At 46.6% G+C, this 26,520-nt stretch overlaps 1 protein-coding gene across 1 annotated transcript in view; it reads left to right on the top strand.

The window, feature by feature from the left end:
* Nucleotides 1-2,749: 2,749 nt before the first annotated feature.
* The window catches only part of LOC116791734 (zonadhesin-like), a 29,616-nt gene continuing 5,845 nt past the window's right edge, over nt 2,750-26,520 (top strand). The window contains exons 1-28 of the mRNA XM_032698019.1: nt 2,750-2,897; nt 3,014-3,106; nt 3,223-3,315; nt 3,530-3,613; nt 3,803-3,952; nt 4,564-4,820; nt 4,925-5,009; nt 5,436-5,528; nt 5,645-5,737; nt 5,854-5,946; nt 11,559-11,642; nt 11,886-11,978; nt 13,381-13,628; nt 13,910-14,087; nt 15,126-15,234; nt 15,748-15,842; nt 16,468-16,644; nt 17,415-17,617; nt 17,925-18,069; nt 18,813-19,057; nt 19,725-19,889; nt 20,325-20,449; nt 21,133-21,401; nt 22,603-22,811; nt 23,302-23,443; nt 24,619-24,869; nt 25,485-25,614; nt 26,179-26,344. Of these exons, the coding sequence (XP_032553910.1) occupies nt 2,750-2,897; nt 3,014-3,106; nt 3,223-3,315; nt 3,530-3,613; nt 3,803-3,952; nt 4,564-4,820; nt 4,925-5,009; nt 5,436-5,528; nt 5,645-5,737; nt 5,854-5,946; nt 11,559-11,642; nt 11,886-11,978; nt 13,381-13,628; nt 13,910-14,087; nt 15,126-15,234; nt 15,748-15,842; nt 16,468-16,644; nt 17,415-17,617; nt 17,925-18,069; nt 18,813-19,057; nt 19,725-19,889; nt 20,325-20,449; nt 21,133-21,401; nt 22,603-22,811; nt 23,302-23,443; nt 24,619-24,869; nt 25,485-25,614; nt 26,179-26,344 (4,223 nt within the window). The remainder of the gene's footprint in view (nt 2,898-3,013; nt 3,107-3,222; nt 3,316-3,529; nt 3,614-3,802; nt 3,953-4,563; nt 4,821-4,924; nt 5,010-5,435; nt 5,529-5,644; nt 5,738-5,853; nt 5,947-11,558; nt 11,643-11,885; nt 11,979-13,380; nt 13,629-13,909; nt 14,088-15,125; nt 15,235-15,747; nt 15,843-16,467; nt 16,645-17,414; nt 17,618-17,924; nt 18,070-18,812; nt 19,058-19,724; nt 19,890-20,324; nt 20,450-21,132; nt 21,402-22,602; nt 22,812-23,301; nt 23,444-24,618; nt 24,870-25,484; nt 25,615-26,178; nt 26,345-26,520) is intronic.

Genomic DNA, 26,520 nt, shown 5'->3' on the forward strand with positions numbered 1-26,520 from the left:
TGCCTAACATCACGACACAGACAACAACAAGACCACCCACATCACCACCTGGGACGACCTCAGGTACTGCCCTGGGTCTCTTGAGTCAGAATGTTGGGTTTTTCAGGAAGGGTGGACAAGCTGCATGCAACAAAACGCCCATGCTGACACTGCCCATTTCTTCCTCTGTCTCTTCATAGGTCCACTTCCTTCTACACCCTCAACCCCACTGCCTAACATCACGACTCAGACAACAACAAGACCACCCACAACACCACCGGGGACGACCTCAGGTACTGCTACTATTGGTAGCACCTCACTGGTCTGGTGTGCCAGGCCTCGGGTGAAGAGACTCTTTGGGACGGGGACACTGAGGAATCCCTGTCCTACAGTTCTTTTGCCATGGTGTGGTGGTGTTTGGGAAGGGTGCAACATTCCCATTTGAGAACAGATCCCCTTACAAAACACGCCTTCTCCACCTCTGGTTCACTCTCTTTCATTCATCAGCTCCTACACCCTCGCCCCCCTTGCCAGACACTACAACACTGCCTCCACATACAACAACCTCACCGGCACCTGGGACAAGCACAGGTACGGTTGTCTCCCATCCATGTTTTTTACTGGCTGTGCTAAGCCTTTCCCCTTGGCTGGCCGCCCTCACCTGGCCACGGGCATACCATGGGCGTGTATGCGGCTGTACGTGAGCACTGTGTGACAGTGGGAAAAGGTGGCCCCACCTTCACTGTACAACCTCTGCTTTCCTTTCTGCACCACATCCAGCTCCCCCGACAGACTGCAATTTCACCTGCACATTCGACAAGGACTTCTGTGGCTGGGTCCAGGCAGACTACAGCAGCATTGACTGGATAAGGAACAAAGGTCCAACGCCCACACCAAATACCGGCCCCTCCTCTGACCACACAACTGGAGGTAAGAACAGCAATCAGGACACAGGTTGGGGAGTGTCCCTGGGAAGATACCCCTAAACTTCTGCTAACAGCAAACGCAGGCCACATCTTTCCTGGTCTTGATCCAGAGAAATTTAAAGCAGTGTCTCCCAGAGACGGAGGCTTCCTTTGGGAAGATTTCCAGCCCTGGGAATCAGTCTGTGGTAGCCGCAGGGCAGGCCAGGGCCTGCCATGCGGGGGAGAAAGTAATGCAGAGCTTGATGAGCCGTTTGTCTCTGGGGAACAGGAATGGGTCTATCTCTCTGTTAGACAGAGAGGCTGGCTTCTCCAAACAACAAGGTGAGGACTGAGTCTCCAAAGCTGCAGAGCCGCGCAAGGGCTGTGGCAATGCTTTGGAGGTGGTGCCGTTGCTCAAGCCAAGGCATGCAGCTGCCGTGGCCCAGAGAGCACCTTTGTAGGGGCACTCGGGTCCAGGGAAGCTTGTGGCTCGTGAAGGACCTGTGTTTACTCCCCCCTCCTTTTGCCTGCCTGAAACTGCAGCTTCGGCACTCCCAGGACTGGGCTTGGGTTGTCCCTGGCTGCTTTGTCTAGATTCGATGTGTGTGTGACAGTGTGGCCCATGCTTGGTTTCAGACGGCTACTACATCTACCTGCAAGGGACTGATGATGCTCTCTCCGGGTTTGTGGCTGTCCTGGTCGGTCCGGGGTGCAGCTGGGAAGGAACGCACTGCTTCCGCTTCTGGTACCACATGTACGGAAACTCTGAAATGGCCCTGCGGGTGTACGTGGCAAAGGACTCTGAGCAAGTGGAGGTGTGGAATCAAGAAGGGAACCATGGGGACATGTGGCATTTGGGAGAGGTGACGGTGCACATCACAGGAAATACGCAGGTAAGGGCACAGGCTCTCACTGCCACCTAAGAGGAACCGTCCTTTCTAACGGCGCTTCACACGTGCGGCCAGAGCTAATGCTGGGAACAATTCCTTCCCTTAGATTTTGCTGGAGGGACAGTGGGGCGAAGACGCCCGGAGCAACGTAGCATTGGATGATCTGTCCATTGAAAAGGGATCCTGTGCAGGTACAAGGCTTGGCTTGGGAAAGGGCAGCTTGAGACATGTCACCAACTGAGCTGGCAGGCTGTGCTAGAGGCAGGAGCACAGGTTGTCTCTGCAGTGCCCTGTAGGGCACTGATGCCCCTGTGCCCAAGCCGGCTTTCTCCTGGGAGACTGGAGCACTGGCAATGCCTGTTTTAGTTCGTGTGTTACAAGGCCCACAGATAGGACATTGACCGTGGGACTGAAGTGCCTTACTTGCTTTTGTCACCCAGCTGTGCTGCTGGCTGAGCCCTTGGGTGGGAGGGTTCTTCCTGAGATGACACGCTTCACTGTCTCTTCTGGGCATGCCTGGTAATGGAGTTGGGTGCTTCAGAAGGGTGAAGGATGCAGCTGCCTGCAAGAAAACTCCCATGTTGGTGCACATCTCCTCTAACTGTCCCTTCTGCTAGGTGAACCAACAGCAACACCCACGATCCCACAGCCAGGTACTACAACGCAGACAACATTAAGACCACCAACAACACCATCGGGGACGACCTCAGGTACTGCCCTGGGTCTCTTGAGTCAGAATGTTGGGTTTTTCGGGAAGGGTGGACCAGCTGCATGCAACAAAACGCCCCTGCTGACACTGCCCATTTCTTCCTCTGTCTCTTCATAGGTCCACTTCCTTCTACACCCTCAACCCCACTGCCTAACATCACGACTCAGACAACAACAAGACCACCCACAACACCACCGGGGACGTCCTCAGGTACTGCCCTGGGTCTCTTGAGTCAGAATGTTTTTCGGGAAGGGTGGACAAGCTGCATGCAACAAAACACCCCTGCTGACACTGCCCATTTCTTCCTCTGTCTCTTCATAGGTCCACTTCCTTCTACACCCTCAACCCCACTGCCTAATATCACGACGCAGACAACAACAAGACCACCCACATCACCACCTGGGACGTCCTCAGGTACTGCCCTGGGTCTCTTGAATCAGAATGTTGGGTTTTTCGGGAAGGGTGGACAAGCTGCATGCAACAAAACACCCCTGCTGACACTGCCCATTTCTTCCTCTGTCTCTTCATAGGTCCACTTCCTTCTACACCCTCAACCCCACTGCCTAACATCACGACGCAGACAACAACAAGACCACCCACATCACCACCTGGGACGACCTCAGGTACTGCCCTGGGTCTCTTGAGTCAGAATGTTGGGTTTTTCAGGAAGGGTGGACAAGCTGCATGCAACAAAACGCCCATGCTGACACTGCCCATTTCTTCCTCTGTCTCTTCATAGGTCCACTTCCTTCTACACCCTCAACCCCACTGCCTAACATCACGACTCAGACAACAACAAGACCACCCACAACACCACCGGGGACGACCTCAGGTACTGCTACTATTGGTAGCACCTCACTGGTCTGGTGTGCCAGGCCTCGGGTGAAGAGACTCTTTGGGACGGGGACACTGAGGAATCCCTGTCCTACAGTTCTTTTGCCATGGTGTGGTGGTGTTTGGGAAGGGTGCAACATTCCCATTTGAGAACAGATCCCCTTACAAAACACGCCTTCTCCACCTCTGGTTCACTCTCTTTCATTCATCAGCTCCTACACCCTCGCCCCCCTTGCCAGACACTACAACACTGCCTCCACATACAACAACCTCACCGGCACCTGGGACAAGCACAGGTACGGTGGTCTCCCATCCATGTTTTTTACTGGCTGTGCTAAGCCTTTCCCCTTGGCTGGCCGCCCTCACCTGGCCACGGGCATACCATGGGCGTGTATGCGGCTGTACGTGAGCACTGTGTGACAGTGGGAAAAGGTGGCCCCACCTTCACTGTACAACCTCTGCTTTCCTTTCTGCACCACATCCAGCTCCCCCGACAGACTGCAATTTCACCTGCACATTCGACAAGGACTTCTGTGGCTGGGTCCAGGCAGACTACAGCAGCATTGACTGGATAAGGAACAAAGGTCCAACGCCCACACCAAATACCGGCCCCTCCTCTGACCACACAACTGGAGGTAAGAACAGCAATCAGGACACAGGTTGGGGAGTGTCCCTGGGAAGATACCCCTAAACTTCTGCTAACAGCAAACGCAGGCCACATCTTTCCTGGTCTTGATCCAGAGAAATTTAAAGCAGTGTCTCCCAGCAACGGAGGCTTCCTTTGGGAAGATTTCCAGCCCTGGGAATCAGTCTGTGGTAGCCGCAGGGCAGGCCAGGGCCTGCCATGCGGGGGAGAAAGTAATGCAGAGCTTGATGAGCCGTTTGTCTCTGGGGAACAGGAATGGGTCTATCTCTCTGTTAGACAGAGAGGCTGGCTTCTCCAAACAACAAGGTGAGGACTGAGTCTCCAAAGCTGCAGAGCCGCGCAAGGGCTGTGGCAATGCTTTGGAGGTGGTGCCGTTGCTCAAGCCAAGGCATGCAGCTGCCGTGGCCCAGAGAGCACCTTTGTAGGGGCACTCGGGTCCAGGGAAGCTTGTGGCTCGTGAAGGACCTGTGTTTACTCCCCCCTCCTTTTGCCTGCCTGAAACTGCAGCTTCGGCACTCCCAGGACTGGGCTTGGGTTGTCCCTGGCTGCTTTGTCTAGATTCGATGTGTGTGTGACAGTGTGGCCCATGCTTGGTTTCAGACGGCTACTACATCTACCTGCAAGGGACTGATGATGCTCTCTCCGGGTTTGTGGCTGTCCTGGTCGGTCCGGTGTGCAGCTGGGAAGGAACGCACTGCTTCCGCTTCTGGTACCACATGTACGGAAACTCTGAAATGGCCCTGCGGGTGTACGTGGCAAAGGACTCTGAGCAAGTGGAGGTGTGGAATCAAGAAGGGAACCATGGGGACATGTGGCATTTGGGAGAGGTGACGGTGCACATCACAGGAAATACGCAGGTAAGGGCACAGGCTCTCACTGCCACCTAAGAGGAACCGTCCTTTCTAACTGGCGCTTCACACGTGCGGCCAGAGCTAATGCTGGGAACAATTCCTTCCCTTAGATTTTGCTGGAGGGACAGTGGGGCGAAGACGCCCGGAGCAACGTAGCATTGGATGATCTGTCCATTGAAAAGGGATCCTGTGCAGGTACAAGGCTTGGCTTGGGAAAGGGCAGCTTGAGACATGTCACCAACTGAGCTGGCAGGCTGTGCTAGAGGCAGGAGCACAGGTTGTCTCTGCAGTGCCCTGTAGGGCACTGATGCCCCTGTGCCCAAGCCGGCTTTCTCCTGGGAGACTGGAGCACTGGCAATGCCTGTTTTAGTTCGTGTGTTACAAGGCCCACAGACAGGACATTGACCGTGGGACTGAAGTGCCTTACTTGCTTTTGTCACCCAGCTGTGCTGCTGGCTGAGCCCTTGGGTGGGAGGGTTCTTCCTGAGATGACACGCTTCACTGTCTCTTCTGGGCATGCCTGGTAATGGAGTTGAGTGCTTCAGAAGGGTGAAGGATGCAGCTGCCTGCAAGAAAACTCCCATGTTGGTGCACATCTCCTCTAACTGTCCCTTCTGCTAGGTGAACCAACAGCAACACCCACGATCCCACAGCCAGGCACTACAACGCAGACAACATTAAGACCAACAACAACACCACCAGGGACGACCTCAGGTACTGCCCTGGGTCTCTTGAGTCAGAATGTTGGGTTTTTCGGGAAGGGTGGACCAGCTGCATGCAACAAAACGCCCCTGCTGACACTGCCCATTTCTTCCTCTGTCTCTTCATAGGTCCACTTCCTTCTACACCCTCAACCCCACTGCCTAACATCACGACGCAGACAACAACAAGACCACCAACAACACCACCTGGGACAACCTCAGGTACTGCCCTGGGTCTCTTGAGTCAGAATGTTGGGTTTTTCGGGAAGGGTGGACAAGCTGCATGCAACAAAACGCCCCTGCTGACACTGCCCATTTCTTCCTCTGTCTCTTCATAGGTCCACTTCCTTCTACACCCTCAACCCCACTGCCTAACATCACGACGCAGACAACAACAAGACCACCCACAACACCACCGGGGACGTCCTCAGGTACTGCTATGATTGGTAGCATTCTGAGTCATCTTCAAAACCCGCGCTGGCTACTAGTTGCATTTACGTTTGAGTGCTGTTATTTGCCTTATGTCTGTCTCCCTCCATAATAAGGCACGCATTCTAAGTTGGTGTGGGTCATGTGTGCTTCTGCAATGAACGTGTTTGAGTAGGTTTGAACAGCATGCCTGGGAAAATGAATCCTATTTTGACAGAGATGTTTAATGACTCTATCTCTTTGTAAAAGCAGTAGACCAGTCCTGGGGCCACAGTCCTTTGTAGGCTGGGGAGAAGAGACAGCAGGAGGTGCTCAACTTAACTTGCCCTCTGGTCTTTCCACTGTCAGAGACCTGTGTGGTGGAAGGAGACCCTCACTACCACACATTCGACAAGCAGCTACACAACTTCATGGGCACCTGCACCTACACCCTCTCCAAGCTGTGTGAGAGCAACAGCTCCCTGCCCTACTTCAATGTGGAAGCAGCCAACGAGCACAGGAGAGGCAACACTCGTGTGTCCTACGTCCGATACGTGGATGTCGATGTGGCTGACCAGCGGATAAGGCTGGGGCAGGGTGGAGTGGTGACGGTAAGCTCGAGGGGACAGCCTGTGGGGCTGTGCAAGAGGAAAGAGCTGTGCCAAATGGGTTACTTCAATCCTGTCTTGCTTCCTGTCCCTCCAGGTGAATGGAGTGGCAGAGATCCTGCCTTGCAGCCCATCCGCAGGTGTGCAGGTCTTGTCCAGTGGGTTCTACACTATGGTCATGACAGACTTTGGCTTGAGAGTGAAGTTTGATGGGGTCCATCGGGTGGAGGTGACACTTCCAAGCACCTTTGGGCAGAAGGTTTGTGGCATGTGTGGGAACTACAACGGGATGGCAGCAGATGACTTCCTGAACCCGGAAGGGATGCTGGAGCCAGACTCTACCAGCCTGGGCAACAGCTGGGAGGTGTCCAAAAACAGCAGGTGGGTGTGCCTCCCCAGCAGGTCTGGGGACACATCAGGCAAGGGGAGGAGGAGGCACCAGGAGAAGCCCAGAGATGACCCAGGGGCCCTTCTCCCTGTCTTTCCACAGCTGCTCAGCCGGACCGCTCCCCACCCCAGCCTGCAATGACACGGACGAGCAGGTGGTCGCCAGCAACCGCTTCTGTGGGCTCCTCATTGACACCAGTGGCCCCTTTCAGATCTGCCACGCTGTGCTGAGCCCCAGCAGTTACTTTGAGACCTGCTCGTATGACCTGTGTGAGCTGGGGCTGGACCAGGAGACCCTGTGCAAGAGCTTACAGTCCTATGCGGATGCCTGTCAGGCACTTGGGGTCCAGATACCCGTGTGGAGGAACACAACCTTCTGCCGTAAGTCCACATGTGGTAGCACAGATCGTTACTCTCAGGAAAACGCAGGACAGGAAGGAAAAAGTGAGGCGGAGAAATATTCTCACTGTGAGCTGAGGGGATTTACAGGCAGTTGTCTGCATTAGAGGTACCATCACATTTGCTGTTTCATTTGATCGGGTAGGACTGAGAACACACATGGAGCCAAGTAGACCAGCGGGAAAACAGAGACCGTTACTTTTTCAAAGGGGAAAATACCTCAAAAGAAGTGTTGAGTTATGTTCTGCAAGTAATTGCCACGTCTTCTGTTTCTGCAGCGATCACCTGTCCGGCCAACAGTCACTATGAGCCCTGTGCTGCTGCCTGCCCTGCCACCTGTGTTGACCCAGTGGCTCCTGACACCTGCAGCCTGCCGTGCGTGGAGGGCTGTGTGTGTGACAGTGGGTACCTGCTCTACCACGACCAATGTGTGCCCAGCCAGCAGTGTGGGTGTTGGCACAACGGGCAGCACTACCCCGTGGGCTCTGAGTTCTGGACGGACAACAGCTGCTCCTCCAAGTGCACGTGTCCCGCACGGGGAAGCAAAGTCCAGTGTTTCGAAGCCTCATGCCCTGCGGGCCAGTACTGCGGGGTGCAGGGTGGGAAACCCGTGTGCCTCGAACACTCCTACGGCATCTGTCACGTCCACGGGGACCCTCACTACAACACCTTTGACAAGGTGACGCACAACTTCATGGGCAACTGCACCTACACCCTGGCCAAAGTGTGCTCCAACACCACCTCCCTGCCCTACTTCAATGTGGAGGCCAAGAACGAGCATCGTGGCAACAGCAGGGTGTCCTATGTGCGCGAAGTGCTGGTTGAGGTGTACGGACAGCGCATTGCCATCCTCAAGCAGGAGAAGAGCCAAGTGCTGGTAGGCAGCGGGGCTGGCACGGGCGTGGTGTGGGTGCAAGGCAGGGCTGGCTGTTCTTGGCAGGGCCTGGCATGTACCAGCTGCCTCCACTGTTCCAGGCCTGGGGGGGTTCCCCTGAAGCCACTGGGTTCCTCTGTTTTTCCCTTCCAGAGGGGTTGGAGGAGGAAGAGGCAACCGGGGAATGTGCTCTCTGTTGAGCAGAGGCCCCTGCAGAGCGCAGGACACAGACACGGCTCTGTGGGCCCCAGGGGTGTGGGGTGTGAGGGTATCCAAGGCAACTGTTTGCCGTGCCTGGCCTGGCAGCTGCTTTCCCCAGGCGGGAGACCCCGGGGAGGCCAGGGACAAGTCCAGGGCCCATGGTGCTGTGTCTGCCCTAGGTGAACGGCGTGCGCCAGACCCTGCCGGTGAGGGCAGCGGGAGGTGCGATCACAGTGAGCAAGAGCGGCCGCTACGTCGTCCTGGAGACAGACTTCAGCCTCACAGTGTCCTATGACACTGACCACTCGGTGGAGGTGAAGGTGCCCACCACCTACTTCAACCTGACCTGTGGCATGTGCGGGAACTTCAACAACAGGAGAGACGACGAATACATGATGCCCAACGGGCAGCAAGCCGCAGACTCCAATGCGCTGGGGGAGAGCTGGCAGGTCCCAGACAGTGACCCCTCTTGCGGTGTCCCCGTCCCCTCCCCACTCTGCAGTGCAGAGGAGGAGGAGCTCTACAAGTCGGACCACTTCTGTGGCATACTGACCAGCAGGCCCAGCTCTTTTGAGACGTGCCACAGTGTGATCAACCCCCAGAGCTACTTTGACACCTGCCTCTACGACCTTTGTGCCCTGAATGGTGGCCAGGAGTTTCTGTGTGCTGCTCTGGAGGCCTACGCTGACGCGTGCCAGGCAGCCGGCGTGACTCTTCTGCCCTGGAGGAATGCTACCTTCTGCCGTGAGTACCTGCCTTGCCGTTGCCAGAAGGGAAATGTGCCGCTCCCCTTGCCCAAAATCTCTGGCCAAAGACAGTCTTTGGTCTTCCCCCTCCCAGAAGGCCTTCCTTGCTTGAAGTCTTGCTGGTCCTGATTGTCCCCTCCCCATTGCAGCCCTGAAGTGTCCTTCCAACAGCTCCTATGACCCTTGCATGACCGGCTGTCCTGCCACCTGTGTTGACCGACAAGCCCCACAGAACTGCTCCAAGCCCTGCGTGGAGGGCTGTGCGTGTACCTCTGGCTTCCTCCTCAGCGGAGACACCTGTGTGCCCGAGGCCCAGTGTGGCTGCCTCTTTGAGGACAACTACTACAGCGTGAGTGAAACCCCTGCCCTGGTTTGCACCCCTCCCAGGGACTCCTTTCCCTCAATTTTCCTGCATCCTACACTGATGTTTGGCATTTCCCTGCCTGCAGGAAGGCGAGTACTCCGTGAACGAGAATTGCACTCGCCGGTGCCGGTGTGAAGCCAACGGCCAGATGGTTTGCTCTGCCTTGTCCTGTGGCGAGGAGGAGGTCTGCAAGATCCAGAACGGCCAGAGGGACTGTTACCCAGCCAGCACTGCGCTCTGCCACATCTACGGTGACCCGCATTACAGCACCTTTGATGGGAAGCTTCACCACTTCCAGGGCTCCTGCAACTACACCGTTGTGACAGGCTGTGACAACTCCTCCATCGGGTTCAGTGTCACCACCCGCAACGAACATCGTGGCAGCCAGAGCTGGACAGCTCTGAACTCTGTGGCACTGTCCCTGGAAGGCCTCCACGTTGCACTGCGCGAGCGCAAGGCCGTCTACGTAAGCCCCTCACTTTTACACCTGGGAACCACAGATGCACTAAGCACCCCTAAATACCACTCTGTCCTCAGGGAGAGCTTGCTATTCCCTCCGCCTGCTGTGTGCTTGCAGAAGAGCCTGGCAAGGCTCTGAGTGAGGCAGATGTGGCTGCTCGTGCAGCCGCAAATTTTTGGCTGGTGTCCTGACTTTTGGGTGGGCCGTGTGTAGAGCTGCTGGTGTCCTCATAGGCCTGGGCAGGGTTTCTCATGCCATCAGTGCTTCCGACTCACTGGGCCCTGGCACCACCCCAGTGAGGAACAGGGACCTCTCAGCAGAGGGCACCTCTTTATGCTTCCCTCTTTCCCCCTACTCCAGGTCAACGGTGCTCTGGTCTCCCTGCCTGCTTCTCCTGCCCCCGGTGTGACCATTTCCCTGAGCGGCTCCTACGTGCATGTTTCCACCAAGCTGGGCCTGCAGCTGCAGTTCGACGGGGACCACGAGCTCCTCGTGAAGGTGTCTGAGAAGCACAAGGGCAAGCTCTGTGGGCTGTGTGGGACGTACACTGGGAGCCAGCAGGACGACTTCATGCGCCCCGATGGAGTTGTCGTGCCTGACTTCAATGACTTTGGAGCCAGCTGGATGGTGCCGGATGATGAGTGGCTGTGAGTCCCTGATCTGTCCTGCAGATGGAGGACAAGAGGGACTTTGGGAGAGGGGAGCTATGAGGGCCATCAGGAGGAAGGGTTGGTGATGGCAGGCATGGGCCTAGGGAGAAGAGGCAGTTTCTTGACCTCCGGGAGAGTGGTCCAGGGCCTGGGCATGACACTTTTCCCAAGTTGTTGGGATCGCAACAGCCTGAGGCATTTTCTCTCTGTCCACCTGATTCCAGGGGTGGGACTGGTGACTGTGGGCCATGCGTTCCACCCTTGCAAGCGACGCCGTTGGTGCCTGTCTTAGGGGGGGATCTGGGCTCCGGAAGCTGAGGTTTTGTCTGGGGAGTAGGTGAGGAAATGGTGTGGCTGCGGTGAGCTCAGGGCTGTCTGTCTGCTGTGTAGGTGTGACCCAGCCATCGGCCCACCTGTGTCCTGCTCCCCTGCCGAGGAGGAGGCAGCTAACGAGCAGTGTTCAATCCTCACGCATCTGGGTGGCCCGTTCCAGCCATGCCATGCAGTTCTGTCACCCCAGACCTACTTTGAGAGCTGTGTCTATGACCAGTGTGCCACGGGCAACAGCACGGAGCAGCTCTGCAATGACCTGGGGGCCTATGCCACAGGCTGTGCGGAGGCAGGCATTGCCCTGGGAGACTGGAGTGCTGGCACTGTCTGTGGTAAGTCTTCTGTCCATCTCCTTTGATTTCCCTGACTCTCTCCCTGATTCAAGGAATGGGGAAGCTGTGCTGCAGGTTTCCCCACCTGTCACCTCACTGGCCTGGTGTGCCAGGCCTCGGGTGAAGAGACTCTTTGGGACGGGGACACTGTGGAATCCCTGTCCTACAGTTCTTTTGCCATGGTGTGGTGGTGTTTGGGAAGGGTGCACCATTCCCATTTTGGAACATATCCCCTTACAAAACACACCTTCTCCACCTCTGGTTCACTCTCTTTCATTCATCAGCTCCTACACCCTCGCCCCCCTTGCCAGACACTACAACACTGCTTCCACATACAACAACCTCACCGGCACCTGGGACAAGCACAGGTACGGTTGTCTCCCATCCATGTTTTTTACTGGCTGTGCTAAGCCTTTCCCCTTGGCTGGCCGCCCTCACCTGGCCACGGGCATACCATGGGTGTGTATGCGGCTGTACGTGAGCACTGTGTGACAGTGGGAAAGGTGGCCCCACCTTCACTCTAACACTCTAACGCTCTAACACTCACGTTTTACTTAACTGGTCTGGTACTTGGCTTGCTGCACATCTCCTCTAACTGTCTGTTGCCCTAGGTCCATCAACACCAACATCCACGATTCCCTTGCCGGGCACTACAACGCAGCCTGCCCACACAACATCACCAACAACACCAATACCCAGCTCAGGTACTGTTGTTTCCCATCTTGTTCTCTTACTGGCTCTCAGAACTTTCCTATTTTCTGAATTGAAGTGTCAGAGCTAAGTGACAGAGTTTTTATACTGGAGGGTCAGAGTTTTCCTTGCTCCCCCAGTTACACTTGCATAATATTTCTTTATGTGTGGGACTCCTTCTGAGTTCTGACTACGTACACTCTCCTCTAGGTCTCTTTTGCCAGCCTTTTTGGTAAGAGTAGACCAGCCATCTAATAGTTATCTCACATACTCTTTATTTCCATGTCCATATTACTCTTTTCTATGGCAGGTTTTCACCTATTATACATATGTTATTTTTTGTATATTTTGAAATTTAATTTAGTTTCCAAATTTTATTTTTGGGGTGTGATATAAGCCAATTGTATTTTCCTGTCAAAGTCTGATTCAGTGCAATTAGTGTTAGTTTAATATTTAGGATATATACTAAAATACCCCTTGATAAATTTTAATTGTTTCTTTCCTCCAATTTTAAGCAGTTATATCTGCATATGTCAGCTTGTTAAATACAGGGGAGTCCTAGCTCACCTAATCAGTTTAGATTTCTTCTGCTTTTTTTGTTGGTAACTGTTAAGTATGTCATTCTGGGAGCATTAATACTTTCTGTGTAAGGAGTTAAGCTTCACATGTAGACAACAACCATAAGTGTAGCTACATTTTAACATGCCATTGAAAAACAAAGAGGAAAGGATCTCAAATTTCTTTATCTTTTTTTGTTATTGGGAAGCACCATGAAGAACCTTCAATCTCAACTCTGTTAAGAGTTGATGGGAATTTTTTTTTCTTCAAAATGGGAATTTCTTATTAACATTCAAAATCTTCTCCACATTACACACTTCAATGAATGCACAGTGTACTTCCATTTGTACATATTATCACTGGCTAGTTAACTTTGATATTTTTTAAAAATGTGTAAAGGATATCTTGTGTATGCAATGTTCAGTATAAGTTCCATAAATGATGTGAGTACAGAAACCCAGACAGCTGGTAGTGCAGCTATTCTGGCTAACCAACACTGTAAAGATCTTATGGAAATTCTTCCTATTTAGTCAGAAATAGCCTTTCAGATATCAACACTAAAAACTCACTGCTACAGTTTGTATAATGATGTCTTAACAGCAGTGCCTTTTTTTTTATTTCATATCAAAGCCTTTTGCTCACATTTGTTCCTCAACCTCTAGCATAGATTTCTGATACACAAGAGTATAGTTTCTTTTATGGGTCCAAAGATAGAAGACTGGGTTGGCCTTTGGAGTGCTGTTGCTGTCAATATTATATCAGAGCAACAAATACAAAGTAAAACAAAGTGGAAACCAAGCAACTGCAAAAGTCTGATGAAGATTCAGAGGGAATTAGTCTGTCTTTTTGTCTTCACAGACCGTGCTTCCTGCAGTGCCTCTGGAGATCCACATTATAACACTTTTGACCACAGAGTCCATAATTTCATGGGAAATTGCACTTACACCCTCTCCAAAGTGTGCAATGTCTCTGAGAAGCTTCCATACTTCGATGTGTCCACAACAAATGAGCACAGAGGAGCCAACACCAAAGTCTCTTATGTGAAGTCAGTGCAAGTGGAAGTCTATGACAACCAGATTTCTCTACTGAAAAACAAGAAAGTGAATGTAAGAAAAGACTTGATTAAAAGAGATATATAACATATTTGTAACTGACATACAAATAATAAAATATTTCCTCTGTAGAGTTTATAGGAGACTTTCTCTTTTTATTAATGACATGTACCTCTTTTAATGAGATCTCCAACAAACTTGCTCAGATTAAATGTTCTTTAATTATTTCCAGTTCCTTTGTGCACAAGATCATATCTTTCAGTAATCTGTACAAGCTGCTGGTAGTTGTAGGAGTCCCAGCAGTCATGCACTAACTTTTACAATTTACTGTACAGGTGAATGGTCGCAGAATGAACCTGCCTGTATTTATTGAGAAGAAAATCAGTATTCAAAGCAGTGGTGGATATGTTCTCTTGGAAACTGACTTTGGACTGTGGGTGAGATATGATGGAAACCACTATGCAGAAGTCTCCGTGCCCTCTAATTACAGTCATCTGCTCTGTGGCCTCTGTGGTAAGTTGTAGACTTAGTCATTTTTTAGTGAGTTGTGGAGGCCAGTGATTACTTCAGGTTTTTTTTTAGGATGTCTTAGTTGTTCTACACAAAACTAGTCCCTGTCAAATGGACTAGAATTTACAGCACTGAAAAAAACTTGCTAGACTTTTTCAGTTTCTAAGAGGAACCTTAAAATTTCCTGGTAACATACTATCCATTTGGAATGTTGTGAGGTATAATTAAAAATAACATTTTTAGCCAAATAAAAAAGCTGCCTTAAGTTCTACAGTTTAAAATTAAGGAGAGTCATTTTTTGCATGGAGCTATTAAAGAATTCTACAAATACATTTTTATGTTATTTACATTCTGATGTATTTGTCTTTTGTTCGGTGTGGAAATGATATACCATTTCATTCTGTGAATTATAAAAACCTGAGGCTCTTTGCTCAGCAGAGAGAAATCTTTAACAGCTTACTGTCAGCATCCTCAAGTTTTCCTGCTTCTCTTTTTCTGTGCTCTTAGAAGGCATTTATACAACCTGAATGATCATGTTTAAACAATCAAAACAATGAGAAAAGAAGGAAAAGAAGAAACATTAGACTACTACGTTTCTGATTATTCTTTGGTTTGGATCATCTAGAACTTCCTAGTTCTATTATCTCTCCATAGGTTTTTCATGCTTTCAATGCAGGAAATCTACCTAAGAATATAGTGGTGCAAATAGCACTGTGTAATTTTTAGTCCAACATTCTACACGTAGGAAACAAGAAAATGAGCTGGGATTTTTTTTTTAAGCTAAGAAGTTCTTTCTTGGATGCAATGTAATCTGGTTACACAGGAGCTTGCAGACTTCCTGCTTCAAGTCCACAAGTGTCTGAACAGCAGCTCAGTCAAAGCCTAAAACACAATTCTGCTCTTCTTATTTTGCCCAGTACACATTGTTGTTGCTGATATACTCTCCCTATAATATTTTACTTTATTTTACAGCCTAAAACCTAGTATTGTTCTACAGGTTTGAACTTCATGTTTTCCATAAATCTCCTTTTACCTTCACAGGTAATTATAATGGTGATCCAAATGATGACAATATAAAACCCAATGGTGATATTGCCAGTAGTTCCACTGATCTTGGAGAAAGCTGGCTTGTGCCTGAGAATAACACCATGTATGTATAATAATTTAATCACATGGCATTTGTTAACCAAACTCTTTAAAATCAAATAGCCATCCACTTGCTTGCTGGCTTTATCATCTGGTACCATTCCACATCTTCCAGCTGCCCATTAGAAGTAGGGAGCTGTACCTTTATGTAAGCCAGAGAATGATAAGAGGGTTATGTCCTTTAAGTCTTGTTTTCCAAAGCAGGAACTGTCTGTTGAGTGTGAGGGAGGATGGGACTTCAGTCCAGTTCCCTAATTGGAAACCATAACTGAGGATTTGGATTCCATAACTGTTTCTTTTCAGCTAAGAATAAGCCTGTGAATAGCCCAGAAGGGATCAAAAAAATGAGCCCATTCAGTGAGAGGGCTGACATCAGCTTTTCAAAGAAGCTGGATAAAGTCTTGTGACTGACATAAAGTACACTGTGTTGTGCAGGGTTGTCATGTGTCAATCTTACACTGAAAATCTTATAGTAAATTATGAGAAACACACATTTGATTCTGCTTGCTTTCCCCAGATGCTCCAGTGGTGGGACAGAAGAGCAGTGTGATTCTGTGTTGGAGAGTGAAGCAAAGAAGAACACAGCATGTGGCATGATCACAGACCCAACAGGTAATATGCTGGTAGTTTTCTGTGAGCCATATGATGGACCATGTTACAGTTTGTCTTGTCCCTTCTTTATAGTCTGTTTTCCTGAGCTCACACTGGAAGCATATAAAACCTCCAGTGTAAATGGCCAATGTAAAACTCATAGGTGCTCGGTCAGGATATGTCATCTGTTCAGACAGTGCCCATGTGTCCATGAAGGTTATCTCAGGACATGTTCAGGGAGCTGCTCTTTTCTTTATAGTGACTTGCACTCTGCTTGCTAAAAGAGTAGTTCAGAGGGCACTGTCAGTGTATGTATTACAGATACTTTAACGAAAATTCTGTACATGTTCCTTGCATTGGACAGTCCCTGTAGTTGTCTAGAATTAGTGGTTTTCCTAGGCAGCAACACTTAGTTTATGTAAGCTGTGTAGTATCAATTTTGCAAAAAGAAGAAAACCTGATCCAGAGGGCTCACTCTGATTCTGCCTTGTGCGTCCATTTCAAGTACTGGTTTAATTTACTAAACAAACTTAGCCTGGAGCACTCACAGTACATTTGCTGTGACAAAAAAATAGATGGTGGTTATGATCTTATCATTCCAGTTGTTTTTTTCTATCCTTCTATATATTTTTTTTTATTTACACAGGAATCTTCAAGGACTGTCATACCAAAGTGCCTCCAGAGAATTTCTTTGAAAATTGTGTTTATGACATGTGTTTCACTGGTGGACAGGCAATATCTTTATGCTACGGACTACAGGCCTATGCTGAGTCATGTATCAATGCTGGCATATGCATAGAGTGGAGGAATGCTACTCTTTGCCGTGAGTGTTGTGATATAAACATCTATTCTGGATTTTAACTTCATTGTCCTCTACCCTCTTCATGCACGTTATTTCATTTTATGTAATGTTCTGAGTATGGACAAGATAAAAGAGAATCATGTGTAGTGATTTATCACAGAATCTAGCCAGAAACAATTTTTCTGTGTTTTTTTAGATGACAGAAACAGAGAAATGCTTCTAGATTTCTGTAAATTGTAATGTTATCCCTGGGGACAATGCTTTGAGTGATAGAAACCCAATTCTACCATGAGCAGCAGGGGTGTGAAAATATAATATATTTTCCTCAAGTGTTCTCAGTGAAAGACAGAGTGTCATTTTTAGTTCTATTTTAAAATACATGGCAGATGTTCAAATAGTAACAACAGTAATGGGGACATATCAGCTGGTATGGGTAGAGATTTTTCTATTCCCTTTATGGAGTGACTTTCTGCCTTCAAACCAGCAGAAAAAGGTTTACTGAACCAAACACAATTGATCGTTGTGTATGATGACATCAGACCTATCCTTGACACGGGCCTGCCTCATTTTGTTGTGAGGTGAAGTGCAAGGGTGGCCTACGTGTCTTGCCCACCTTTATTGAAAGCCACCCATCTCACATAGAAAGAGAATCCTTTGTACGCAGCACTGTCCTGTGTCAGGCTTTCTAACAGCAATTTTGTGTATTTTCAGGAGCAAACAGTGAAAGCATCAGGAAAACTTTTGCCACAATTTTGCCCTTTAGAGTGATCTTATTTTTCCTCTTTATCTAGCAATGTCCTGTCCTGGAGGCAGCATCTACAAGAGCTGTGGTACTAGGTGTCCCTCTACCTGTTTGAACATGTCAGCAGCTGATTCCTGCAGTTCTTTACCAGTGGAAGGTTGCTTCTGTAAGGAAGGTTATGTTTTGAGTGGAGATAAATGTGTGCCGGAAAGCAGCTGTGGTTGTGTTGATAAAAAGAACCAGTATCACCAGGCAAGTTACCTCAAGCATTTAAGTAAATAAATAAATAAAGTAAAAAAAGGCAGAGGGGGAGAATCTCATTCCTTATCATTGTGAGAGAAAAAGCATGTTAATAACACTACACAATTAATATTTACACCACTAATAATTTCAAAATAGAATTACTTTGCCAGTCTTCTTGATACATGAGCTGCGTGGCTACAATTGCCCAAATGATCACATATCATGCACATTCAAATATTGATAACTTTATTTCCTTACAGTTTTACATTCTTATTTATCTTATAGTATATAATTCTACACACTTTTTTCCACTCAGCTGGATGAAAGCTGGTTCACCCATTATCCCTGCACTGAACGCTGCACCTGCAAGGCTAATAACACCATTGAATGCACATCCTGGGAGTGTGGAGTCCAAGAGGAATGCAGTATTCAGGATGGTGTGCTGGGCTGTCATTCCAATGGTAAGTCCTGCCTGAAAATCATTCCAATGTCAGTTCTATAATTAGATCCTCTTCTCCTTCTAACTTCATTATAAATGTCTCTTCCCATGTGATAGTAAAGAAGTCCCAACTGACTGCTGCCATTGCTAAGAGTTGGAAATATGATGTTCTGTCTTGCAAGCACAAAGGCCCTTCCTTTGTAGTGAATATCAGCAAAAACTGATGATGCCCAAAAGTTTGCAAGGTCACTTGGGTTCTGTTTGTCCTGATCATGAAAATTCATGTCCCACATCACCAGTACTGCAAGCTATAAATATGAGAATAATTGAAAATTGCATTTCTGTGGGTCTGGGTTATGATGAGTGCACTATATATTGATATATACAGATGCAATTTTATTCACTTTTACACCCATATTTATACAGATAATTCTATATCTTTGCATAGATAATTAGAAAAGCTCTGTATTACTCTCAAATACCATAAATTGTAGCTGCAAAAGCATATAGAAATATATACAAAAGTTCATTTGATGCCAGTTTGTCATTTTGTATGTAATTTGCAAATTAAATTTAGGAGGTGCTCTCTAGAAATTTCTTATTTTCAAATAAATGTCATTGGCATGAACCTGAGATGCCTCTGTGAAAGTTTGCTCAAATAATATTTCTCAGGATTAGGTTGTTACACTTATGCAAACTCCTTTATCAGCTGACTCCATGATTAAGTCCAGTACAAAGTTCTTAGATATTTTTTTTCACATTCAGGTCAAGCAACATGTCAAGTGGTAGGAGATCCCCATTATTTCACTTTTGATGGAATGAAGTACACTTTCATGGGAACCTGCACCTACACTTTGGTTGAGGTTGTCAACACTTCCACCAATGTCATTCCTATAACCATACTGGGCAAGAATGAAGACAGAGGACTGAGAGGGGCCACATACCTGAAAGAAGTCTATATAGATGTGCATGATGTACGAATCACCCTTCAGAAAAACCAAGGAATCCTGGTAGGTGGTGGTGCTCTTTACTCTGGCAAGAAGTATCTTAAAATTAGCTCACTTACAGTAGCTGTAGGAAAAAGGATCTTCATGTTTCCTAAGGAATATGTATGCATATGCTTAATACTTGTGGGCACCTCCATTAAGTGGATATCACAAGCAGATATAATTTCTCAGCAGTTCCCAAGGCTTCTGGTTTGGGTTTACTGTTTTATTGGTCATATCTTGGAGATGGAGCCCAGAGCCTCCAGATTGGAGAACTGTTGCTTGAATTAAAGTATGGGACTCCCGACTTCAACAGTTCTTGTCAAGCCAATCACCTATAGTGAGCTAACAAGAGCAGAGGAAAGGCAAGTCATACTGTATCAGTTTAGAATAACATGTGGATCCATGGCAGTCCTGGAGGCAGGGAGTCTACCCTAAGGGTGAGTAAGAGCTTGCTTACTACCAGTGATCTTTTCAGCTCCCTGTTCAAGACACAGGATATGAGTCCTGCCCATCTCTCCTCAGCTAAAAGGCTTATTTCTGCAACCCGTAGTTGGAATATGCAATGGTGGAAGTGTAAACAGCTAAAACTGTCACAGAGAAATCTTCAGCACTGCTAGAACTATAGATTGTGAGCAGAAAAGCTTTCATGGAACAATGTCCATACTGACAAAATGACATGTCTCTCCAGCTGAACAATGAGAGAGTTTACACCCCAGTGGAGAACCGACTGCAAGGCGTGTCCATTGGAAATGTTGGCAGATTTATAGTCGTGGAAACTGACTTTGGTGTGATAGTGAAATACGACGGCAATCACCATCTGGAAATCACCCTCCCACAATCTTATTTCTCACAGGTAAGATTTAGTGTGCAAACATCTGGCTCTTCAAAACTACTGCTTTCTGCATTTACTTCTAATTCCTTTTATTCTTGCGTTTTGCTATTGCACCTTTCTTTGTAGTTGTATTGTAACATATGACAATTTTTTCCTTTGTATTTTTTTCTCTTCACAACAATTTCCTTGTGTTCTGAGGGGGTAGTTAAAGAAAATTACCTGTCTAGAGGAATACATCTAACTTAGAGAAATAAATACCTTGAAGCCTTAGGGAATCACAGATTTACTGCAATATCTGTTTTATTTCTCCATGGGTGCAGTTGGAATGTCTAACATGTCTAGTACAAGATTGGTTGTTGATTTGGTCACATTATTTCATAGGCAATGAATAAGAAGTTATTGGGAAAGTTGATGTGAACAGGTCATGCTTAGCATATGGTTCTTTTTTGTTTGCAGGTGCATGGCATGTGTGGTAATCTCAATGATAATCGTGAAGATGATCTGTCCTTGCCCAATGGAACAGTCGTCAGTGCCACACAGTTTGGAAATAGCTGGAAAGTGGAGATAGACAGTGATAAGGGGTAACTTTTAATGTCTTTTCATACCTTCCAGAAAACAGTCAATTGTTTTCAGTTGTTTTGATTGTCTGCTACTTTATAACATGTAAGCAGCGTGTGTAAGACTTTTCTCTTCTTGAATTTGAAGCCCAAAAAAAGGCCATCCCCACAGGAAACTGCTGCACAGGCCAGAGGGAACTCACAGCCGTTCTATCAATCAACATACACACTTGGGGAATTAGTCTTTGGGGCACTCCATAGTGTGTACACAGCCTCTGTCTATTTTACACTTATAACACCCAGAGCCAGATGATGGTGCTGGGGAATGGTGAGGGCCAGCTGCTCCCTAGGTGGCAGGAAGTCATATTTGATAACACAGCTGAGAAAACAGTGGCCTCAGGCCCGCAGTGGAAGCTGGAGACAGCCTGGCTCAGTCCGGATCACCACACGAATTTGCAGTGATGAGACAGATCCAAGATCAAGCTGTGCATCAATCCTCTAGTCAGGGTCAAGTTTAGTGAGAGTAACAAGTGTCAGACACAGCATGGTGGTTGTCAGGCAGGTCTAATTCTGCTAGTCTTTCACTCAGGCAGAAGGAAGACTGTAGTCTCTAGCCTTTTCTACCTCACAGTAGAAAAAACTTTTCAATTTTCATGTCTTCAGCATGCCTTTGGAACTTAGGTGCCTGTGTCTGTGCCTTCTTGCAGTTGCTTACCAGACTTAAGAGAAGATGATAACCCCCCTTGCACTGCTGAAAATAAACAAGTCATTGAAAGCCAGTGTAACGTCCTAAAATCAGACAAATTCAAAGTATGCCATAATCTAGTCAACCCTGAAGACTTTGTAGAGATCTGCATCTATGACATGTGCCAGTATGATGGCATGAAGTCTGCTCTCTGTGACATAGTTCAAGCCTATGTGGAGACCTGCAAGAACCATGGAATCACCATTAAATGGAGGAATAACACATTCTGTCGTAAGTGCACAAGCAAGGGAAAAAACTGAAACTTGGATGGCTGATAGTATGAAAACAAATAAGCAGAATTATGTGAACAAGTTATGTCAAAGGAAAATAAATCCAAATTCTCACAAAACACAATTCTACTACTATGATTCCATTGCTGTCCTGAATTGTGTTCAGGTTCATATAAACCCACTGATAACTCAGGACTAGGCAAGCTATGGATACTAATGTGGAGTTAGAATGGTTTTAGTAGCCACATGAGTGCCAGGAGATATTGCAGTGAGCCTAAAATGGAGAAATAATAGAACCAGAAGACTAAAAGAAAGTTGGATACTGTGATAGGACACAGGGCTCAATGACACTCACTGTGATTTGAATGAAAACTGTCAGTTTACCCAGTTGTTTATTACAGGCCATATTCTCGGATTAATTTCCAGGGTATGTGCCTCACTCCACCAATTCAACAAAGCTACAAACTAATTATGCAAAAATAAATAAAGATCAGGTGGTGGGGGGTTTATTTGTGGGGGATTTTTCACAATTTAGTATCATATTGTGGGATTATCACATAATGTTGTGGAGGACCAAACAATTAACTGGTTAAAAAACAAGCCAGATGAATGTTGAATAGGTCTATCAGAAATCCCTAGTTGCCTCTTTGCCACAAGTAGAGGAAAATACTAGACTAACAAACCTTTTGTCATGTTAGCCCATTTCTTGAACTGCCCCCTTATGTGTCCCTAGTCACTGGCAGAAATGTGGTATGGAGCTGGATCAATCTGCAGTCTGAAAGTGCAGTATCTTGCATGTGTTTATGTCTGTGGTTAAGCTAAATTTACACCTGGTTTGCATCAATGGAGGGTGGAACATTCTAAGATATTTGCCCTTAAGATTTACATTTCCAGAAGTGCCCAAAGAGGCATTTGCAGCATAACTGGAACACTGAACCTGAATGATTTAGTGCCAGGTGCCACCAGTTCAGGCATACCTGTAATAAAACTGCATGAGCAGCTCCGGAAAGGGTTCTTTGCTTTGTTTCAGTTTGTTTGGGTTTTTTTGAGTAAAATACAAAAATAAAAATTGGTTGATCATCAAAAGCAGCTATTAAAAGGTAACTCCATACTACCATTTCATAGGCCAATGTGTAGCTTTCAGTGTTTGCAGTGCACTTTGTAAATATATTTAATAACACTGCTCCTATTCTCCCACACAGCATTGTCCTGCCCATCCCGGAGCCATTACAAAGACTGTGTCTCTGCCTGCCCATCAACATGCAATGACATTTTTGCCTCTTCCCTTTGTGACAAGACAGAAGAGTGTACAGAGGGATGTGAGTGTGATGATAATTATGTGCTCAGTAATGGCAACTGTGTACCTCTGAGCAGTTGTGGCTGCAGGGATGATGACAACAATTACTACAGTGTAAGTAGTTTGTAGAGCAAATCTGTGGCTTCAAAATCTGTGGCTTTTCTGCAGAAAGTTGGTCTCCTGACAATCTTAATATGAGAAAGAGAGAGAGAAAGATCAAAGTCTTCAGGGTCTACCTCTTAAATACCTCTCATCTGATGAGTAAAAGCTTCAGGCTTGGGTATTAGGAGATGCAGAAGCTTGCTTTGTACTTTGCACCTGAGGCCAAAACTCAGGCATATTTGAAAACAGTCAGTTGATCAGAGATATACAGGCAGTCTCTCCTATCCTGTGTTCAAATTCTCATGTCAAAGACAATAAGATAAATGGACTGAGATCCCCACTCCCACACTCTTGGTGAGACTACGCTTGGATTGAGCCTTTGTGGAATCACCAACTGGACAGGCTGCACCTAACCTGTCCCCACACCCTTAGGTATTGAACTCTTATTGCATTGCAAAGCTGAACACCTTGATAACATCTTATCACCATAACTTGTGTTTAGGCTGGGGAGACATGGATAACTCCACACTGCGCCAGAAGATGCCAGTGTCAGAAGAACGGTGTCATCAGTTGTAACAGCTATAGCTGTGATTCTAGAGAAACCTGTGTGATCAAAAATGGAAAATACAAGTGCCAGCCAACAGGTACGTGCAAGCAAGTCTTCATTTGGTGTTTCATGAGGGTTGGAGAAGAAGGGAGAATGTGTGTGTCCATTCTTTCTTCCATGGCAACTCCAGACTTTCAAGGGGAAAGAAGGAAACTCTGACCATGTTATTGACACATTATTGAATATAAAAAGCCTCAGTTCTCATAATAAAAGGTTCCAGCTCCATACAGAGAATTGGTAGAGGGAAATGGATACTCGGGTATGAAAATTTACTTATATCTAGAATTCTAGTTCGATCTGACTAGTTTAAATAAATAAATAAATTTAAGAAAAAATTCACTGCAAGTTGATTTGAGAACAGGAAAAAAAAACAAAACAAAACAAAATCCAAGACAGAGTAGATCTGAACAGATACATAATAGGCCAGTCAGACAACTTTGTACTTTTGTTCAATATTGCTTTGGCTAAGCAAAGTTAATCCCATATTCTCTAGGTAAGTTGGGTTGTTTGGGAGACAGCTTATTGCCTAATGCCTCTGCACTTCAGTTTTGAAGAATAGTATGTCATCAGTCATAGTGTATTGAGTATCAGCACAAAAGCATAATGCAAATCCAGTGTCCCCCTGCTACATTTTGGCAAAATACCAGAGCAGAGGCACCCCAGCAGTCTTAAGGATAGCCTTGCTCCTGGTATAATGGTTTACTCACTCTGTGCTCAGTGGTCAAGGAGAACACAGAGATGATAGTCACTGCATCTGATTGTTAGGTCTGGTGAACCAAATCATCCATTTTAGTAACCTCAGAGGAAATCAGTGACAGCAGTGAGCAAGCCAAAGTTAGACATTGCTTTTCAATTTTGTAGCAATGCACGGCTGAGGTTTATGAAATCAACATCTCTGAGAGCCCACTGCAAGCTATGCTGTGTGGTAGCAGTGGGCCAATATGCACAACTTAGTCTCTATAATGTCTATAAACTCTAATGTTCTGCTTCAGCTCATCTGGCTCACAGTGGTTCTCAGCAGAGGAATGAGTTTCTCTGCCTATCTCTCTATTTCAGTGTTCATTCACTAGGGTGATGCCTGAGCACCCACCTTTACTTTCAGACCTGCATGCTAGCAGCAATAATTTTTACCTAGCATTTTGAACCAATCTATGCATGGGATCTGACACACGCACATTTAAACTGGAGAGTAAAGAAGCTCTTCCTTTTTAGGTTTTGGAAAATGCCAGATCCTGGGCGACCCACACTACATCACCTTCGACGGTCTGGTGCACCACTTCCAAGGGAAATACACGTATATTTTGGCTCAGACCATCCCTGACCTACCTGATACTCTCACGCAGTTCAGCATTGAAGGCACTAACTCTCCTTTATTCCTATTTCGACACCTTACCTACCTGAAAGAGATTCTCATCAATGTTTACAACCACACAGTGCGATTCAGGCAGAACAAGCAGGTTCTGGTAAGTTTCTCCCTGACAGCAGAGCATGGAGAAAGACTCTCCCTTGGAGTAAAACACCTCTGGGTAATAAATGTTTGTTTTGAAGAATTAAAGTACCAAAGTACTAAACTGTATTATTACAGCAGTGCTATGAGACAACCACAAATGAGATTTTCTGTTGTGTTGAGTCTTTTTTGCTCCATAGCTATGAAGGATATGATTCTACTTCAAACAAATAAATGTATAAATAGAGTTTTGGGAATAAAACACCAAATATCCCAAGGCTTAAAATAAAGCCACACAAATTTTTATCAGTGGTAGGGAAAAGTGTGAATTATGCTAGGATAATTTAATTTCCTTCCCTTTTATTGGTGTGTAAGAATATACATAGCCCCTATATTCGCTTTAGCTCAATAATAGAAATCTCTTATGATGATATGAAAGTACTGTGTCCAGATCACTTTCCTCAATATATGATTTTGTTAACTTTAAAAAATTAAATACTGAGTTTTTTACTGGTTAAATTATCTGATACATTTATCATGAAAAGCAAGAAATGTTGATATGTAGCATTGACCTGTACTGAAGCCAGATTTTAATTTGGCCTACATATAATGAATTTTATTTCCCTGTTAGTTGGATGGTGTCCGTGTGAGACCCCCTCTTCGACCTCATGACGGTATTCATATATATCAGAGGATAACAAGAATTTACCTAGAGACAGATTTTGGCTTATATGTGAGCTTTGATGGCAATGAAAATGCAGGTAAGTGCTGAAATGTGCTGTCTCAAAAAATGTCATTCCAAAGTTAATCCTGATTTACAACAGCACATAGCTATTTTATTTCCAAGTGTATGGTGAAAGGGTCAGGCAGTTTATTTACATGACCCTCATTCTCAACCCTAAAATTCCAATTGCAGAAAGAAACAGTCTGCTGTAGGAATTCTGTTTCTCAGTGGTCAAGTAGATTGTCAGTGAAGGGCAAAAAGTGGGTGATGCATTCAATTTGTTGCAAAGCAGTAAGCAACATGCACTAAGAGCATTTGGGCAATGATGTTGTGTTATATAATAACATATTATAAGAAATTACTGCAAGAAATTCTTTTTTTCATGGTCCATGTTGCAGAGCACAGAAACAGTCCTGTGACTACATGTATGAACATGTATGTTCAGGGCTGTGCTCACATGCTACATGTGAAGCCCATGTCATGTTACGAACTTCAATGTGAGTCATAAAATGTGGCACTTGGTATTGTTTTCCACTTCTTCCTACACTCAGAGACAATGATTTCTGTGTAACAGCTTCTTTTTTCTTCTGACCTTCCCTAGATATAAAGCTGGCCAACACCTATGGAAGCAGAGTGGAAGGCTTGTGTGGTGACTTTGATGGGAGATATAGAAATGACTTCACAAATCCAGATGGTGTTTGGGTGAAGAACGTGAATGTATTTGGTGAAAGTTGGAAAGTTCCTTTAAAAAGAAGCTCTCGTTTCAGGTACTTGATTTTCTACTTAATATCCATGGCAAGTACTGCCTCTAGAAGTGAGTGAATTAAGCCACAGTTAACCTCCAGGAATAATTACACTGTCTTATTTCTGGTTTTTCTTCTTCCCTTTGTTTGCATGTAGGGACTTTTCCTGCTCATCACTAAGGTGAGCTATCAGTGCCCTT

The sequence above is a fragment of the Chiroxiphia lanceolata genome, chromosome 10 (genome assembly GCF_009829145.1).
Source record: "Chiroxiphia lanceolata isolate bChiLan1 chromosome 10, bChiLan1.pri, whole genome shotgun sequence".
Taxonomy (NCBI): Eukaryota; Metazoa; Chordata; class Aves; order Passeriformes; family Pipridae; genus Chiroxiphia; species Chiroxiphia lanceolata.